The sequence below is a fragment of the Camelus ferus genome, chromosome 17, assembly GCF_009834535.1.
Source record: "Camelus ferus isolate YT-003-E chromosome 17, BCGSAC_Cfer_1.0, whole genome shotgun sequence".
NCBI lineage: Eukaryota > Metazoa > Chordata > Mammalia > Artiodactyla > Camelidae > Camelus > Camelus ferus.
The window spans coordinates 22,514,387-22,533,326 of record NC_045712.1 but is presented as its reverse complement, the minus strand read 5'-3'; the positions used below and the strand labels follow the sequence as shown (position 1 = coordinate 22,533,326).

Below are 18,940 nucleotides of genomic sequence, written 5' to 3'. Positions count from 1 at the left end.
CACCTGTGCTATTTGTCAAGTGCATTTGGGGGAGTTGGAGGGCACAGTGCTTTCTGCATACTCACGTCCCAGTGCCCAGCCCAGCAGCTGGCTGAGGGCAGATGCTCCAGGAGGAAGTGAGTGGGTGATAGTCAAGCTTGCAGGGCGTCCGCAGTGCACATCTGCCCTGGGTCTGAGGCTGCCGCGGGGAGGGAAGCCACCGGCACCTCACTCGTCACAGGCCTGCTGTCCTGAACCTTCCTGTAACACCCCTTGCCCTCGATCTAGAATCTTCCATGGAGCTTGTCCTCAGCTAGTCCTACTATGTCCAAGGAAGTAGGGAGAGGACAGTGGGACTGTGCGAGCTGAGGGCAGCCTTGTTCACTACATCCTCACGTGCCCCTCGCTCTCTCTTCTGGCCTTTCCGACCACCAGGCAAAGCTATGGCTACGGCTGCAGCTACTACAACCGACACCCAGGCAGCAGCTTGGATTTCGAGCGGCCCCGAGGGTACCATCACCCACAAGGCTTCTCGGAGGATGATGACTCGCCTGTTTGCTACGATTCCCGGAGATCCCCAAGGAGACGCCTACTACCTCCCACCCCAACATGTGAGACCAGGTTTTTTGTTTGGCGGGGAAGCTTCGCAGAGACCAGTGTGCCTCTCCCCCTGCCCTAGCCTGCGGGTGGTGATGCCACGTCAGGGGCTTTCAGTCCTTAAGACCAGTCCCCTGGTTGGAGGTCCTGTGGGCTCGCCTTTCTTTCTCATCCATGTCACACATGGCAGGCTGAACTGCTTCAACGCTGAGAACAGAGAAAGGTAGGATGGGGCCCTACAGTTGGACAGTGTGTAGTGCCCGATGGGGGGCTCTCTGTGCACATCATCATTGCCTTTGACTGGGGATCTGCCCTGAGAGGTAGGCAAGATGTGCCCAATGGTGTAGACAGACCCGCTCCCTGGATTGGGTAACTGACCCTCAGAGGATGGAGGATGGGCCTGTACTCAGAATGGACCTGAGCCCAGGCCTGTCCTACCAAGTCCCAGGCCTCTGAGGAGCACCTGGGGATTCCTGGTATCCATCCCTCCTCCTTCTTCACCTCTCTGGCTTCTTCTCTCTCATCTTTGCCTCTGTCTGCCAGTACCCTGTGCTCACGGTGTAGGTTTTGGCCTTGGTGATGACCTCTGGGGTAGGTGCTCCCATCCTGGATCCAGGGAGTCCCGTCCCGCTGAGAAGGGGCAGGGGCTGGCTGCTGATCTTCTGGGGCAGGTGGCCTCACTGGCGCTGCCAGGAGGCCTGGGCCACCCCCAGTGAGGAACTGGGGCCAGGGAAGGAAATGCAGCAGCGGCCCTACCAGCTCCCGGCCGGGCGCTTTGATTTGGGACATGTGGGCATTTTGATGATGGTGAAAGAATATCTGTTTCTGGTGATTCTAACGAATGAGGCATATTTAGGGGCAGGACTCTAATCAGTAACCAAAAATAGCCAAGACACGTCGGTTTTGAGTCTGCTGTCTACGTGCACGGTAACAAGTGCGGCTGGGTGGTGCCCAGGGCCTGTTCTCTCTCCAGCTGTCACAGCCTTGCTGGGGAGTGTAATCAGCCCCATTTCCATGGTTAATATTAATTTCACAGCCCCCCAAACAAGCTGCTAAACATAGCGGCTCTGGTCTCCATCAGTACGGGGATGACGCACTTGCAGGCGAGGCCGGGAGGACCTCGTGACTTCCACTGCCCTCCTGAGACCTCCCTCTCTCCCCAGGGTTCACAGGCACTGCCTCCATGAAGCAAGGACTCTTGAGCAGGCAGCTGTGGCCACCCTCTTTGTAAAGGGGAATAAACTAAATGCATTTTATTTGCTTTGCTACCCATCCATTCGGACCTCAGGCAGGGAGAACATGAAACTCCTGTGTTCTGTACTACAGGGGGTTACTTCCGCTGTTAGAGATGGGTGTGCAGAGCACACAGGTTGATGGGTGCACGTGGACTCATTTCCAGAGCTGAAAGGCGCTATCTGAATGCGAGCGATGCTGGTTTTCCTCTCCTGGCTCGAGCCTCTGGCCCCACCATCTGCTCCTAGGAGGGCCTAGAGTTTGTGCTGACCGGGGTCAGTGGGGTCCTCCCCTCACAACACTTAAGTGCGGCCCTGCATGGTGCATGGAAGGAAGGCTGTCTGATGTGGAGAGCAGGTGTCTGTGTCCCATATGGGCAGCTGGACGAGGAGGCCCAGCAGGCCCCAAGGTGTATGTCGGGCCTGTGAGAAGAGACTGGTTGTCTGTCTGGTCCCTCCCCGTTGGGCAGTGGCCGGCAAGGGCTCAGCCTGGTCTTCGTTCGTGTTTGGAGCCAGGCCCTCACACAACCTGCTCCTGCAGCTTTTTGTACAGCCCCGGGCTTCCCCGGGGGCCCTCCCAGGCTGGCCCCTGCAGTTTTCCAATGCAGGAATTAGGGGTGTCTGGAGTTCTGCTAGGGCGAAGGCAGATTCAAGAAAGGAGTGTTGAGGTGACTCAGTGCTGCCTTGCAAGTGTCTGGAGAGGCTGCCGAGGCAGCTCTGCGGTGCCAGCACCTGTGGAGATGTGTCCTGGGGAGGCCTCTGGCCTGTGCTTGCGGGCCCAGAATTCAGACCCATCTCCCAGGCCTGGTGCCCTGTGAAGCCACGAGCTCCGGATCATCTTGTCATCCCTCAACCTGTTCTAAGCCTCTGTTCGAAGTGGCCATTAACAGGACAACCAACCACATTCTTTAAAGTTCGACGTTTCCTTTCTTGTTTGTTTTGTCTTTGCTGCTGGGGAAGCTGGGTCTTTCCCAACCAAAGAATCTGCTTATTACCTGAGTGGGTGACAGGGCAGGTGGCAAACAGAAGTGTAAGTGCGGGAGTCCCAGCAGGGTGTCACGCCTCCCACATACATTCAGGAGGCCTGGAAGGTGAGGACAGGGCCGTTTGCAAGTGGCTCTGGGATTCTAGAATGAGGTCATGTACTTGACCTGACATGCTGTGTCCCCACCTCATGCAGGGCCAGGGGCTTCAAGTCAGAACAGCTGCCCTCTGGCTGCCTCTAGTTCCTGCCCTGGAGAGCAGGTGCAGCAGGGATGAGAAATCAACTTGCACTTTTTGAAAACATCCCTCAGTTGGGCTTCTTCTTCCAAAGTTCTGAGACCTCACTGCCTAGTGCTTTCTCTCAGATGTGGTGCTTGCTTCTTCCTGGGCTCCCTGCTGAACATCCAGGGGGCTGCCCCGACCCTAGAGCCCCGGGGCCCTGACAGAGCTTGTTTCACAACTGCATGGTGTGCTCTGATTTCTCAGCCCACCGGAGGTCCTCCTTCAACTTCGAGTGCCTGCGCCGGCAGAGCAGCCAGGAGGAGGTCCCGCCCTCCCCCGCCCTCCCCCACCGCGCGGCCCTGCCTCTGCACCTGATGCAGCAACAGGTGAGCAGGCCCACCGGGCCCTGCCCCTACGGCCGATGGGCACCCTCTTCCCCTTGGCCCCTAGCGCCGGTGGGAAGTGGGGAACCTTCACATGCACTCTGGTTCAGTCCTATAACAACCCCGCCAAATAGAAACAATCGTGAACCCTCTCCTATGGACGAGCAAACATCGGAGAGGGAAGGTGACATCCCTGAGCTCACACAGGAGGTGAGTGGCTGACTTGGCTTTTGAGTTCAGGGCCACCAGCTTCCACAGCTGGGGTCTTATCCTCAGTGCACACCTTTCCTCGGCACTGAAGGCAGGGCCTGGGACAACCCACGCCCCAGGGAGTGGCGGACACTTGACTGACCCTGAACAGTCAGTGCTGCCCTTTGTTTGCTCTGAGAGGTTGTCCTGTCACTTATGGAGCCCTCTGGGGCTAGGCCCTGGGGTCACGAGGGTGGATGAGCCTCCAACCTGCCTGCAAGGGGGATGTGGTCCAGGGAGACGGACCTGTCCAGTGAGGGCGGCCAGACAGGAAGGAGCCTACTCTCCGGGGCTTTGCCTCCAGGACAAGAATGTGGTACTTTTTCTTCCTGAGAAGAGCACATGAGAGATGCTGTCCTCTCAGGTCTTTGGGTCTGGGGACAGGTGGGAGCACACACCGTACAGTGAGCGTTGAGGGCCAGCCTTCCCGGCGGGCTTCCTACCCCAAGCGTCCTGAACACATGAACACCAACTGCCATTTCAGAGTCTCTGTTCAGGTTTCTCTGCCAGCCTTTTCCTTTTCTGCCTTCCATTTTTATGTTAACTTTCGTGTCCTGCTTTGTCGTGGATAGAGGACAAACGCTGGGAAGGCCCAGGCCCTCAAACGCCACATCCCCCACAGGCATGGAGGTCTATCCTGGCGGGCTTGCGGGTGACAGTGCCCTTCCCTCTGCTGCCCACCCTGCCTCTCTCCAGCCATCCTGGCTTCTGATTTGGCTACAGGCCTGGCTGTTCACAGGACTAGGCCTCAGTGTGCCCCTCTGCAGAGTGGGACACCAAGGCAGACCTGCGTGGTACCGCTGTGGGTAGGAGAAGCAGGTTTGTACTCGGTGCTTCAGAGCAAAGTGCTGGCCGTGGGATGCGTTGCCCTTAGGAGAACCAGCCTGTTTCCCTATGAGCGCTGGGCGCTGTCAGTTTGCCCTGAGTGTACTTCCCTGTTCAAACCCAGAGTGAACTGGCTGGCATGTTCATACCCCACGGCTGGTGTGTCTTCCCTGAGCCATCTTTGTTATGAAACAATTTCACAAATTAGCAACTGATTCCTACTTGGGAAGTCATAGGAAACATGTAGACTTGGGGAAAAAGAATTCCCAGTTTGTGAGAAAGCCAAGTGTTTATGGCCAGCACTCTGAATTCCTCAGTGTGCTCCTGTCCTTCCAAAGCCCTGTGAAACAGCGCCTCATGCCTGGCCTGTTCTCAGGGGGCCTAAGGCTGGGACTGCTGAGGACTTCTGGTCTCCCCACTTCCTCTTTCTCCTCAGATCATGGCAGTTGCTGGCCTAGATTCCAGTAAAGCCCAGAAGTACTCGCCGAGCCACTCCACCCGGTCGTGGGCCACCCCTCCAGCGACCCCATCGTATCGGGACTGGACGCCATGCTACACCCCCCTGATCCAGGTCGAGCGGCCAGAGGCCCTGGACCAGGTCAACGGCAGCCTGCCGTCCCTGCACCGCAGCTCGTGGTACACGGACGAGCCTGCCATCTCCTATCGGACCTTCACACCAGCCAGCCTGACCGTCCCCAGCAGCTTCCACAGCAAAAACAGTGACAAGCAGAGGAGTGCAGACAGCTTGGTGGAGGCAGTGAGTTGGCCACGGGAGGGCGCAAGTGGGGAGAACCACGCACAGCAGGAGCGGGTGTGGGTTCTGAGGGCGGACAGGCTCAGAGTCACCCTGCCTGGCTTTTGAACCTGGGCACGTCTACTCCTTAGCAGCAGGGATGGTACTTAAAGGATGAATATAGAAACACCACCCCTGCTGGGTTTCATCAGTTAGCTATGCCTAGGATTGTGTGTGCTGCTCCTGCAGATACTAGTTTATACTGAAGTACTTGCCCCCCATGCATTTCACTCGTTGGGCCACGTGCAGTTTTTGAACTCTTTAGGTTTTCAAAGCCATTTACCTTCACCCTGTTATCACGTATGGGGTCACGTATCGGGGACGGGCTGAGTCCCAAAAGCACATCATGCAGTCGGTGCTTCAGGTGGTTTTCCTGTCATTTTCCATTCACACCACTGATCCTCTTTCCTGTCTAGGTCCTGATATCCGAAGGCTTAGGACGATATGCGAGGGACCCAAAATTTGTGTCGGCAACAAAACACGAAATTGCCGACGCCTGTGACCTGACCATTGACGAGATGGAGAGTGCGGCCAGCACCCTGCTGAACGGGAACGTGCATCCCCGGGCCAACGGGGACGTGGGCCCTGTCTCACACCGGCAGGACTATGAGCTCCAGGACTTCGGGCCGGGCTACAGCGACGAGGAGCCAGACCCTGGGAGGGATGAGGAGGACCTGGCAGATGAAATGATTTGCATCACCACCCTGTAACCTCCAGGGAGGGGCAGACTGGCTCTGGCCTCAGGTGGGATGCCAGAGGGCCAGGGGAAAAGTGCCTCTGTAGTTAGGAAGATTTAGGCACTAGTGTGGAGTCCCTATTCAATTAGACTTTTGTACAAGTGATGTCATGCCTCAAGGAAGCCATAAACCTGGTAGGGAACAACCGTGTCCATGTGCTCAGCCCCAGCCCAGCTGCAGGCAAGAGCAGGTCCAGCCCTCCCGGAGAGGAACAGTGAGGAGGCCGGACAAGCCTGCCCGCATGTGCTGGTCCGGAGCGCACACCCACCGCCCGCAGGCACGGGGAAGGGGGGGAGAAGGTTTAAGGTGATGACGATCACCATACCTGTGTCATTACCTCAGCCGTCGGTCTAGCATATCAGACGTTCACTGGGCCCAGCATATCCATTTTTAAACCCTTTCCCCCCAAACACACTGCTTCCTGGTTCCCGTGCAGCTGTTCTGAAATACAGTGTGTAATCAGGACCTACCTACCAGCCGCCGTCCTGAGGGGGAGCAGGACCCTGTCGACAGGGTTTTCTGTGACGTGAGGCCAGTTTACAGGAGAGAGCATCACTCTGACGGTCGGTCTTTGACTGTCGGGCTAAGAGCAGCTGTAAACTGGAATAATAATGCACTCGCAACCAGGTAAACTTAGATACACTAGTTTGTTTAAAAATTATAGATTTACTGTACATGACTTGTAATATACTATAATTTGTACTTGTAAAGAGATGGTCTATATTTTGTAATTATTGTACCGTATTTGAAATGCAGCAATATTCCTGGGTCCTAATAATTGTAGTTTCCCACTGAAATCTAGAAACTATTAGTATTTTTACTCGGGCTATACAGAAGTAGAAGAAATAGAGCCAATTCTCATTTATTCAGTGAAAATCTTTTGGGGGTAAAATTTTAAGTTTAAAAGAACTTGACACTACAGAGATTTTTTCTAAAATATTTTGAGTCACTATAAATCTATCTTTACACACGAGATACCAGATGACTATCTGCAGTCTTTTCTTTGGGCCAGGGTTCTGTGATTTGATATTGTACTTTCCGATCCACCATGGGTTGCAGCTGTCTTTTGTTTTACTTTAATACCCCTCCAATGAGTTCACTGCAGAGTAGGTCGAGCTGGCTCCTCTGACCCTGGGGCATCACAGCCGTGGTCTTCTCAGCTGCCCCCACAGGACCTTTTTGCCTTTCCGATGCAGAAATAATCTCACAGGTGAATGAACTCTCTCTGCTGTCGTCCCCCGAGGACTGGTGAGGCTGCTTGCTTGTCTTAGGAAATACGGAGTCCTGGGGCAGGGGGCCGAGGGGGCCAAGTGCTGATCTCCAGGCCCAGATGTCGGGGTCTGTACGAATCATATTGTTGCCTTTTTTACGAAACACTGCTGTACTGTGTGTTCTCTTTGAGGGCTTTTATATGCAACTGAACGAGGGCTGACGTTTTCATTAGAATGCACTCACTCTCCAGCTGGACTTCCTGATGAAAACCCACTTTTGGATCATGAGACCCATCAAGGATTCCTTTTCTGTTCACAGAATTATGCCAACTTTGTCAAGTTAGCGACCTTGGCAGGGATTCCCTGCAGTCAAAAAGACTGGTAGCAATTTTTGGTTTGAAATTTTTAATTATATCATCTATTAATTTTTTTGGGGGGGGGGTTTGGTTTTGTAAATAACACTTTGTTATGAAGACCTTACAAACCTCTTCTTAAGACATTCTTACTCCAGATCCAGGCAAAAACACTTCAAGGTTTGTAAATGACTATTTCCTGACGTAACTTCTTTTTTATTAAAATGTAAAATCAAACTGTGTAATAATTTTATTGTATTTGGGAGCTCTCCTTGCAAAGAGCTGGTGTTCGTCAGTGAAAGCTTCAAAAGGGGCAGGTACTCTGAGGACATGTCTGTAATTATGTAGATTTTTTCTTATCCTCACAGCTCCTTGGATGCCAACGTTAACTTAACACCAGCTGCCGGTAGCACTGTTTCTCCTAAAGGGCTAACTCACTGACACCGTCATCTCGGACTCTGTCTCTTCACCGGGTACTGGTTGACTGCATGGCTTACTGTCATCCGTCCACGACTGCCCTGCCCGGACGGCACTTCTTGGCACAGGTGACGACCTTTTCTAGTCAGCACTTAAAACCTGGCATTTTCAAAGGCTGCACCACTCCTCATGTCTGTCAGCTAACATTAAATTTTCTTTTGTGAGAAAAACTTGAAGTTGCAGAGCATGGTTTTTACCTTTTAGGAGTTTTAAGATTAAATGTCTCTCCTCTTTGGTTCCTCTCCCCACCCCTAAAAAGTCATTTTGTTGTGTCCCCAGGAATAGTACATTGTTTTTTTTCATCTGTGTTTTCTGTGATATCATAAGATAGAAATGGCAGCTCTAACTACTGACACGCAAGAACTTCATTAACAGCCGTCTCCGTGATTTCCATCAGACAGCCGAGCCAGAAGGCACCTCCCAGCTCCACCCTGAAATGTTTCAGAATCGGGCCAAGGCTGGGAGGGGTGCATTGCGAAGGCCCCAGAAGCTTCTCGGTGTACAGAGTGGGCTTCAGCTGCCCAGCGAACCTACTTTATGGCTGATCCTGCACTTAGGAGAGAAACCAGAGCAGTTAATGTCATACTGTTTGTTTTACAGTCCTAAGTAAGTGTCTTTGCCTGTCTTCCTCAAAGGTTTTCATTGTTAGGATGTGTGGTCAGTTTGTTCTGAAAACTGGTTAGTGTCACAGTTCCAGCTCCTTTATTAGCCTCCCTAGATGCAGACTCCTGCTGTGCCTTCACCTGTTGAAAAAGTTTTAATTTCTCTAAAATGATACTCCTTTCCTACCGGGACTAGGAGGCAGGTGAGAAAGAGGAGCAGACCTGGGGCCTTTGCTTCCAGCAGGGAAACAACAGTGTTAAGTGGCCTTGAGGGCGCCCCGCGGGGCCGGGGGCAGGAGCTCCCCTGGGAGACTGCCTGGGTCTCAGTTCAGGGCCAGTGGGGAAGGCTGTGTGCTTTTCTCTGGCTTTTAAGAGAAAAGCTCCTACTATGAGATCTGATGTTCAGCTGTTCAGTGGAAATAAGAAACAACCTTTGGGCAGAAGACCATGGTTTGGATGGAGAGAAGACTATATTTATGGACAATTCCTGAGCCTGCACTGGAAACAGGAGGGCCGCACATGAAGGCACCAGAGCCCCGCTTCGGGACCTGCCATTTCCTGGTCATCTGCAGGTAGGCTGCTCCTTTGCCCCTTTTTCCAACCACGAATGACCTGTTGAGGCTGCAGCTTAAACACTGGCTTCTTCACATGGGTCCGTGTTCCTCAAAGCGTGGGCACAGCTTTCTGTTAGGCTTTTTCAACCATTTTTTTTAATGTACATTTTTCCTTAAATGTACATTTTTCCATGTTGGGGGTCTTGCAAGCTTGCAGCTAAGGGGCTTACCTGACAGTCTCCATGGTTCCTCGAGAGGCTGAGTGCCGGCTGGCCTCTGTGCCCTTGGGCCTCTTGACTGTGGTCGTCCTCCGTCTCTGGCTTCCTCAGCCAACGACCCTCCCTTCTGAGGTGGAAGGTTCCCTCGTGGCGGTGGGACTTTCAGACAGCCCGTTGCTGGGACACTGCTCCTCTCTGCCCAGGTGGCCACAGCACTCACCTGTCAGGGCTCGAGTGAGGAACCACTTGCGGTCACAATATTCTGTCTGTCCGCGGTCTGAACCCCAACAGCAGTTTTCCTGTGGGGTGCTGGGTCTCTGACACTCATGGTCTCCTGTGAAAGGTATTTCTGTGTGTGGCGGTGCCGTGGGCTTGTGCGGAACAAGGCCTGGGAAGCAGGCGGGGGAGCGGGGCCTGCATGTCCCTCCGACTGTACAGGCTCCTTGGGGCACGTCACTATCTACCAAGTCAGCCACTGTGTCAGAGGCTGGGCCCGGCCCGGCACGCAAAGGTGGCAGAATGAATGACCAGCACCAGAGATCAGCAGTCACGGTCAGGCCTGGGACCCCTCTCCCCACACACATACCGCTAAGGTGTCACTTCGTGGCCCTCAGAGTGGTGGGCTGGCACCTGCACTCCTGCTGCTCCTTAATCCCTGCAGGAGGCTCCAAGACCCAACAGATGCCTGTGGGGAAGGTGGAGACGTCTCTAGGAGAAAGAAGGCTCTTGGCAGATTTAAAATTTTCTTTCTTGACCCTCCCTTGGAACAGAAAACAAAGATACAGTTCAGATTAAACAAGAATTCCTTACACATTTTTAAAGGAAGCAAGGTGTGACAGTTTTCTTCTTTCCACTTTTCTGGAATCTTTCTCAGAAACATAAATTGCAGCTGTCAGGCCTCCAAGCCACCTCAGTCCACTGTGATCTGGGTGAAGCCTGGAATGTTCCACGTTCCTCCCTTCTTGATTCTGGGCCCAGCACGACAGGTTGGACTAAAACTGCAATTATCTTTCCTGCCACAGACTGGGTATCGCCAGAAAAATCAATCCAAAGTGTTTTCAAGTTTTCATTACCTTGTAACAACAGTCCGGATAAGGCATCTCAGTTCAAAAATAAGTTACAGAATTGCATTGCTGAATTATAAATTTAAAGATCAGAGAGCTATTTTAAATGCTACTTTGTATCTGTTTTCCCCCTAACCTCAAATCTTCACCAATTTATTTTTCTTTCACTCAGTTGTGTTTTTTACAGGATCAGGATCATAGTTTCACTTGACTGCTTCTTCCATCAGTCTGGCTCCCGCCTGGCCCGTGGACGTGGGGAGGATGAGAACTAGCCAGCCATGGCCGCTGCGGAGCCGCTCCGTTCCCCAGGCTGAGGGAGGCCTCCTCGCAGCCTAGCAGGTCTGCATGGACCGGGGCCAGGGATGCCGGTTTGCTCTGGGTTTCTAGGTTTCCTGGCAACAGGAGAATCTTTAAAAATGCTAAATCATGAAACCTATGGTAGTGAAGAAGCCTTCCAGACTCGTTTCCTGGGACAAGATCCGGAACTCCTCTCATTGGGCTGATGATGTTAGTAAGAACTGAGCATCGAGACGTGGGTGGCAAGCCCCTCAGCAGGACCTACCTGAGCACAGGTTCCTGCCTCGCTGTGGGACTGAAGTGGCAGAGGAAGGAGAAGCCTGTGTCTCCCAGGAGGCAGCTTTCCTTCTGGACGGGGATGCTGGCGGCTGTGCCCATTGCAGCTGCACTTCCAGTTTTCAGCCGGAGGAGGAGGACGCCCCAGCCTCCGTGCCAGCACCCTGCTCTTTAAGGAGCTTGCCTCCAGCGAGAACCACCGTCTTCAAGTCCTCCCGGGCCAAGGGAGGCAGCAGGCAGGAGGACACTGGGTTGGAGAGCACCACAGAATAGAAGACAAGGACCTGGTAGGAGTTAACCCTTCTCCACCAGACTCCCCTCCCCTCTGCTGTCCCACCAGGAGGCAGGGAAGAGGGGCCCCAGAGAACGCTGGCCTTCCCCAGAAGGCCCACAGGGACATGCTGGGAAGAAGGAACCTGATTCACTGACCAGTACTGGTCTCATTTCTTAAGAAATTACCCAGTTCTCAGCCACTGAATCATGACATGCTAGAGAAGTTCAGGGAAGAGTATTTAAAGCAAGGGCTGTGCTGGGCCTTCTCAGGCAGAGACAGCCTCAACGCTGGGTGGCCAGGGTCCTGGGCTTGTAGACGGGGACATTCTCGTCCCAGAGTGCCGGCCGCCCCCTAATGATGTCAGCTGCCTTCTCTGCGATCATGATGGTGGGGGCGTTCAGGTTGCCACTGACCACACTGGGCATGATGGAGGCATCGACCACCCGGAGGTTTTCCACCCCGAGCACCCTGGTCTGCGGGTCCACCACTGCAGTGGGGTCAGAGGGCTGGCCCATCTTGCAGGTGCATGCCGGGTGGTAGGCGCTGTCTGCTTTTGCTCGCACGAAAGCGTCTATCTCCTTATCTGACTGGATATGGCTTCCTGGCTGGAGTTCCTGCCCCCGGAATGGTGCCAGGGCTTTCTGTGCAAAAATTTCCCTAGTTAGCCTCACACACCGCCGGAAGTCATCAATGTCAGCTTCTGTCAAGGAGAAGAAAGAGGTGAGATGCCTCCTCTTACCATGCTGGCTTTGTAGGAAGGTTCTCTAAGTGAAGAGGCTCAGTAAGCTGCCTGAGACGACACTTCATGGGCACAGAGGTCCGAGCCACCAGGTTGCCTGTCACCTACCTATTGGTGGCTACAGGTCAACCAAGCACAGTCCCATGAAGCCCAAACAGGCAGCATCCTTGACCAACACAGCTCGCCCCAGAGGCCCCAGGTTTAAATCAGGGATCTACATTTTATCCATAAAATGGAGGTAGGAATACATGCCCTGCCCTGTGGGGACCGTGCATTTTTGCTGGCCGTAAAGGGGCAGACCCAGGAATGTAACTGGCTTTTAGAGGATGTGCACAGGAACAGTACAAAAAATGCTCTACGAGCCACCTATACACAGCCAGATCCCTTTGTATCTCTTGGGAGATTGTTCTGAAAGCTACACATTCCTTGTAATGTGTAAAGTGATGTCCCAGAGTTACTATAAGTGACCCACACACTACATAGCGGCATGGGCAAGTTTACAGCCCAGAACTATGGGGTGGAGAGAGGGCAGGCAGAGCATGACTTGTGTCTCAAAAAGTGGGGGCCAAGAGTAAGATTTCAGGGTCCAGTATGAACCTCATAAAGGCATTCATTCATTCAGTGACCCAGCAAGCCCAGACCCAAGAGAGACAAAGGTGGCTGGTGGATTACCTGTTGACAAGTAGTTGGGTTGGATCACAGGGTGGTCGTGGGGGTTGGCACTTCTCAGTTTGAGCCAGCCCACACTTGTGCCCCGCATGGTCCCCACGTGCACCTAGAAGAGCCCAGAGGAAGCGGTGACCTCCATCAACCCCCCCAACTTGGTCATTTAGAGAGGCCCCAGGTCTCCTGTGAGGTGGGGCTCAGCACCAAGACAATTAAGAGCGGATACATTTGAGCATCTGCCTGCATCTTACCTCCCCCACCCCCACAAGGGATCAAGCCACCTCCATTAATCACTCCTGCCTCCTGGCTCTATACCTAATTGTCCAAAATGTTCAGGGGCTGGCCGTCCCTGGGCAGAGCTGACCTCTTTGTCCACTTCTAGTACTCAGGCCGCTGAGCTGGGTGCAGTTCTCACCTTCCCATGCACCACGCAGTCTGTCTCACTTCACCTCTCGCTCCCCTGTTCCTTCCCCTCAGATACTCTGAGCAGCTGGAGGGCAGGGTGCAGGCTTCCGGGCCACCCCTCCCCCAGCCGAAGGCCCTGCTGCAGCAGAGAGACCACCTGCCCACCTGGTAAGCCTCCTGCTGCGCGGGAACCCGCCCGTGGTCGATCACCTGGGACGGCAGGAAGTGGAACTGGATGTCCGGATGGGGGACGCCTGCCTGGCTCCGGATGAACCCACCTGTCTCCAAATGGGCTGTGGCTCCATCCCCTGAGAACCAGAAGATGATGAGGCAGAAAAGCAAGTCCGGGTCTGGTAAGTGGCCAGCCTCCTCCTCCTCTTCCTGTCCTATATTCCAGTGCCTGGACCCAAGTCCTCAGCTCTGTCCTCTTTCCTCCAGGTGGGCTTACCCAGCACCAGGGCTTTCAATATCAGCTCCGGGCCAAGGGGCTTCAGTGTTGCCTCCTCCCCTAACTTCACCGCTGCCACCTTGACTGTGGGACCTGAGGTCCCATGGGCATCTCAAGCCCAGCTCAGCCCCGCGTCCACGCCAGACTGCTCCTCTCAGTCAAGGCTAAAATCAGAAACTCCTCCCTCTACTCCATTGCTCATGATCAAGCCCATCAGGAAGTCTCATTAACTTCAGCTCCAAAATCGACTTCACTCACACCCCAACCTCCAGCCAAGTCCAGATCGCCTCTTAAGTGGTGGCTCCAATGGCATCCTTGATGGGATCTGACCTACCTCTGTGCTTCCTGCAGCCCACCCTTCACACACAGCCCTGATCAAGCTCAAGGCCCTCCTCTTCCATCCAACCTCCCATCACTGCTGCCTCCTCCAGGTGCTGCAGTCTCCCTGACCCAACAAATTCATTATTCACTCACACACACTAAATGCGTAGCCGCAGGGCCTTTGCACGTATTATTCCTGCCTCTCAGACCCCCTGCCACCATTCTCCAGCTTAATTAACATCCTGATTGTTCCTTCACTGTACTTAAAACTTAGCATGTTGCTTGCATCATTAGCACTTCTCACCATGTAGCCCAGCACACAGTAGGTAAGCAAGGAATGCATGCTGAGCACGCAAAGCACCATTTCCTGGCAAAACAGTTCTCTGAGACAAATGATGAGAAATGGAGGCTGATTCTGTAGTCTGCCACCAAGTGCTTTTTCCATACCTTTTGTCCTGGCCCCTTAGACCCCAGACTGTGTCCAGCATGAGGCCATCCCCATCCATCTGTCAGGGAGAGCAGCACCTTACCCCTGCGGACTCACTCCCTGGGCAGGCCCTGTGCTACCGTGGCTGGGCCTCACACCAGCCGCCAGGCAGGAACTGTGTATCTCGCTTCCGCAGATGGGAAGACTGAGGCTCAAAGAGCTAAGGTAATTCACAGCCCAGCTTTAAACCAGGAACCTGGGGCCACAGCCCTTGCTAGGCACTTCAGGAAGGAGGCCGTGCTGGCACAGACCCTCTCTCCCCAGGTCGTGGACGCGCACACCCACCTGTGAACTTCCAGAGCCACTCCAGGCCAATCCGGACCTTCCTCAAGGGCTTCTGCGCAGAGTGGAGGGTGATGGGGCGGGTGCACGCCTGCTGGATGTACACCTCCAGGTGATCTTGCAGGTTCTGGCCAACCCCTGAAACGGGAGGGAGTGGTTAGGAAAATGGCTCCTAAGGCAGCTTAGCTGAGCTCTCAGCGTCCCCTGGTCTTGAGAACTTCTCCCCCATCCACCTACCTGCCAGTCTCGCTCCTGCTCATTCCCAGGGACACCATTCCCACACTCCTGGCCACCTCTGGCCCTCTCAGATTCTGCCAAAGCTGCCTGTCCTGACACTTGCCCCCAGGGCAGCACCTGTCACCCTCCAGGTCCTTCCTGCCCAGCAGCACCCTCCACAAGGGCAGGGCCCATGCCTACAGCTGGCTCCATGCAGCGAGCTGTCCCAGCACGGCTGATGGCCAGATGGCCTGACAGCCCACCCTCACCCCTGGCCTGGGGAGGAGGGAAGGCGACCTGTGCCGACCCCACGTGAACTCATCCAAGCCCGGGGGGTGCTGGGCAGGGCAGTCACAGACCAGCACTTCCACAGGCCTCTTACAATGAAGCCTCGATGCAAAAAGGCCCAGGCCTCTGACTGGATTATGAGAGAGGGCAAGAGGGACAGGACCCAGCCCCGCAGGACATCAGGAACAGCCTATAAAATAAACATTAGGCCTGGGAGAACTGTCGTAGCATGAAGAGCATGCCAGGGTAACTGGTGAGTCCTGAGGATGGAAAACACCAAGGCCTGGACCCCTCTCACCACAGGGCTGCCCTGGTGACCTGCCTAAACCTGGCCCAGTCGGCTTTTCAGGATGAGGCTCCCTGCCAGTGGGACATGCTGCTGGGATGGATGGGCTGGCCAGAGAAGGGAGGAAAACCACGCGAGGGCTTGGGGTCCCCCTGGGAGTAGGAGTCCAGGGAGGCATGGGGACCTTCAGGCTCATGAGAAGAATGTGACAGTTCTGTGAAGCCCTGACTCTTGTTCCCTCCCCACCCCATGCTAATAAAATACAATAAACCATTTTATGTAGCAGAGACTGCTCTGGGGTGCAGTGCGGAAGGGAGCTCACCAGGAAGGTGGCACACCACCGAGATGCCCAGTTTCTTGAGGTCGTCTGCGTTGCCCACGCCGGAGAGCATGAGCAGCTGCGGAGAGTTGATGGCACCTCCGCTCAGAATCACCTCCTTGCTGGCATAAGCCTAGAAGAGGCACAGGGGCATGCAGGTCACACAGTTCCCAAAAAGCCAGTCAGAACCCCAAGAATGCAGCCATGACATACCCCAGTGGTGGCCGGGGGTCCTGCTCACAGGCCCAAGAGCGAGGAAGAAGATGCTCAGGGCGCCACTAAGTGAAAGCAGCCTGCACGTGCAGCTGTGGGGTATGTGTGGTCATAAACAGTGGTTCATACTCATACATTCTGCAACAGCCAGGCAGTAAGGATGGTCTTAAAAACAGGGCTGCAGAGCTTAAATTAGATAAATGAAAGCAGGCACTCAAGTGAGCAGTTGAAATAAAGCACGTGATGACCCAGGTCTTCACGTGGGATGCAGAACAGTCCCCACATGCTAGTGGAAAACAGCACAGTGCAGAAATAAGGAGTGTGAGCCCATGGACGGTTTTTAGTCTCTAACAGAAACCTGCCAATTTTTGGACAAGTGTAGAAGGCAGAAGCAGCCAGAGGCTCATGGGGGCACTCACACCAGGGCACCACAGGCCCTTTGCAGGTGGCTGGACTGCAGCTTCTTCACCTCTGCCAGGTCACCACCTCCTGCAAGGCACTGGGGGGCAGTCTTTCAGGCCACTGCCACCAGCTGCTCACTCCTAATCACCACGAAGATGGGGACTGGAGCATGGCTCCACCCACACTAAGCACGACCACGAGGTCACTGCCCACTCTCCCTGCCGCGTGAGCTGTCCAGGCCTGGCAGTAGTTCACTCACCCGCTGGCTCTGGCCGTTCTTGACATACTCCACGCCCACTGCACGGGTACCTTCAAACAGCACCCTCCTCACAAATGTCTGGGCCTCGGCCGTGAGGTTGGGGCGGCTCAGCGCCGGGTGCAGGTACGCACAGGCCGTGCTCCAGCGCTTGCCTGCACAAAGAGCAAGGAGGTGAGGCACAGCCCTGTTTGTTCCTGGGCACCTATCCTACAGGAGGAATTGAGTAAGGACTAGAGAAAGAGGGAATCTGCCCTTCCCCTGACCGTGCAAGCTTTGCCTTCAAAGTAAGGCTGAGACCAAAACACCCTTTCCAGCCAGAATCCACATCTATCCGGGGCCCCTGGATGCAGGTGGAAAAACATCCTTCACCCTCTACAAGATGACAGAGACCAGGAGTGGCTCATAACGGGGTGAGAACCCTGTAGAGGCAGCAGGAGCCCTGGGTCCACCCCTACCTTGCATCTGCCCTGCTGCAAGCAAGGCCCATCACTGCTTTGTGCCTCCGTTTCCCCCCATCTTAAGTCTCTAAAACGGGCTATGTAGCCTGAGAGCTGACTCTCTATTGTCCACACCAACAGGGACCAGAGGCACAGAGGATACTCAAGGAGTCACCCTCTTTGAATCACTTCACATTGGCTGTGGGTGGTATTCTGTCACACCCCCCTTTACCTCATACCACCCCAGTCTGTCCACACTTACTGACCACGACGGGTGGGGGCAGAAGGTACGGGGCTGTGACAGAGCAGCTTCTTGTTTTTAGAGGAGGAACCCAGGAGATGTGGAATCGAGGGCCCCGCGCTACCTTCGTAGATGGTCATGTCCATCCAGCCGAAGCCCTCTTGCTGGAAGCCATTCATGTCCTCGGTGAGGGGGTAGCCGGCCTGCTGCGCCGCCTCCAGGAACGCGCGGTGCAGCGGGTGGCCGCTCTTGGCCCGGGACACGCGCAGGGGCCCGTCGCCGCCGCGGTACCTGCCGGCGCCCAGCTCGTGCGCCTGCGCCTTGCGGAAGTAGGGCAGGCAGTGCGCGTAGTCCCAGCCCGCCGCGCCCTGGCGCTGCCAGCGCTCGTAGTCCTCGGCGTGCCCGCGCACATACACCATGGCGTTCAGGGACGACGAGCCGCCCCAGACCCGGCCGCGCGGCCAGTACAGCACCCGGCCGTCCAGGCCCGGCTGCGGCTCCGTGTGGTAGCACCAGTTGTACCTGTCGTCGCACAGGTTGGCCACGAGGGCCGCGGGCATGTGGATCTTCCACAGGAGCCGCTTGCTCCCTGCGTACAAGTCCTTGGGCCCGGCCTCCAGCAGCAGCACGCGCCTGTCGGGGTCCTCCGTGAGCCGGCCGGCCAGCACGCAGCCGGCGGAGCCCGCACCCACCACCACATGGCTGTACTCGTCCGCATTCCGGGGGCCCGCAACGGCCAGAGCACGGATGCCCGGGGGCCAGTGTGGCCCCAGGGCTCCCCATGAACACAGGCGCCCTCGCCTCCAGCCTTGCAGGATGCGCCACATGCTTCTAGCCCAAGTCTTCTTACATCCACTGAGGGGAATGTGATGATTTACTTTTCCTGAAAGAGGAAAAGAGGCTTTGAAAAGTTTAACTCAGCATGCACGTGCAGAATCAGCCCAAAGCTGGGATAGCCACACTGGTGCAGCAAAAGGCCACTGCAGGCCCTCCCAGTGCCCTGGGGAACTGGGAGGAGGGAGCAGATGCACAAGCAGGAATATCAGTTTTGTGAGATCTGTGCCAGGACTGACAAGCACAGGGCTGGTTGCACAGGAGACAGGCCCCTCCCCAAACCGGGGGGGGAGGGGGTTCCCCAGAAAGGCATCTCTGTGACACATGTGCATGAACCTGGAGGTGGGGCAGGACTCAACCTGCTAGAAAGCAGGGGTGATAAGGGCTTTCAAGGTTTGCACTCACTCCTCATCCATTCGAGATAGTTGCTGAGCACCTGCAGCATGCCAGGCACCATTTCATCTATAGCAACACTCAGAGAACAAGACATCTGCCCTCAGAACTGATGGTCTGCAGCCAGGGAGACAGACAAGACATATAATTGAAGGTCAGGTTGACAGGCTGGAGACTACAGAGCTCAAAGCCTTTGACCTGAGAGCCACCGAGTGCACAAGAGGGCTTCTCAGAAGGGATGGGGTCAGAACTACAATCTTCAAAGATCAGTGCTGGAGTTTTAACAAATGCCAGTAGCTTCTGGATGGTCCTTTCCCAAAAATGTTCATATCAAGCCCAACATGCGCAGTGCACAGAAGTGGAAAAGAGCCAGGATA

At 55.0% G+C, this 18,940-nt stretch overlaps 2 protein-coding genes and 2 long non-coding RNA genes across 15 annotated transcripts in view; 3 read left to right on the top strand and 1 right to left on the bottom strand.

The window, feature by feature from the left end:
* The window catches only part of CACNA1D (calcium voltage-gated channel subunit alpha1 D), a 294,778-nt gene extending 288,078 nt beyond the window's left edge, over positions 1-6,700 (top strand). For both annotated transcript variants that reach the window (XM_032458261.1, XM_032458260.1), the window contains 4 exons: positions 415-590; positions 3,279-3,400; positions 4,908-5,228; positions 5,681-6,700. In XM_032458261.1, the coding sequence (XP_032314152.1) occupies positions 415-590; positions 3,279-3,400; positions 4,908-5,228; positions 5,681-5,974 (913 nt within the window). In that variant the 3' untranslated portion in view covers positions 5,975-6,700. The remainder of the gene's footprint in view (positions 1-414; positions 591-3,278; positions 3,401-4,907; positions 5,229-5,680) is intronic.
* Positions 6,701-7,620: 920 nt separating this feature from the next.
* The window catches only part of CHDH (choline dehydrogenase), a 31,931-nt gene continuing 20,611 nt past the window's right edge, over positions 7,621-18,940 (bottom strand). For 8 of the 11 annotated variants that reach the window (XM_032458264.1, XM_032458265.1, XM_032458263.1 and 5 more), the window contains 7 exons: positions 17,461-18,219; positions 16,659-16,810; positions 15,788-15,917; positions 14,679-14,813; positions 13,303-13,445; positions 12,739-12,841; positions 7,621-12,027 (listed from right to left, as the gene is read on the bottom strand). In XM_032458264.1, coding sequence (XP_032314155.1) covers positions 11,609-12,027; positions 12,739-12,841; positions 13,303-13,445; positions 14,679-14,813; positions 15,788-15,917; positions 16,659-16,810; positions 17,461-18,163 — 1,785 coding nt within the window. In that variant the 5' untranslated portion in view covers positions 18,164-18,219 and the 3' untranslated portion in view covers positions 7,621-11,608. Of the gene's footprint in view, positions 12,028-12,738; positions 12,842-13,302; positions 13,446-14,678; positions 14,814-15,787; positions 15,918-16,658; positions 16,811-17,460; positions 18,220-18,575; positions 18,643-18,940 lie in introns of those variants that run through there. The other 3 variants (XR_004312127.1, XR_004312128.1, XM_032458262.1) reach the window with 3 other exon arrangements.
* Positions 9,097-13,336, top strand: LOC116657125. Its single transcript, XR_004312130.1, has 3 exons — positions 9,097-9,216; positions 10,668-10,819; positions 13,210-13,336. It is a non-coding gene; the product is annotated as an uncharacterized LOC116657125 (long non-coding RNA).
* On the top strand, positions 13,357-14,795 carry LOC116657126. The gene is made up of 3 exons (XR_004312131.1): positions 13,357-13,490; positions 14,374-14,558; positions 14,658-14,795. It is a non-coding gene; the product is annotated as an uncharacterized LOC116657126 (long non-coding RNA).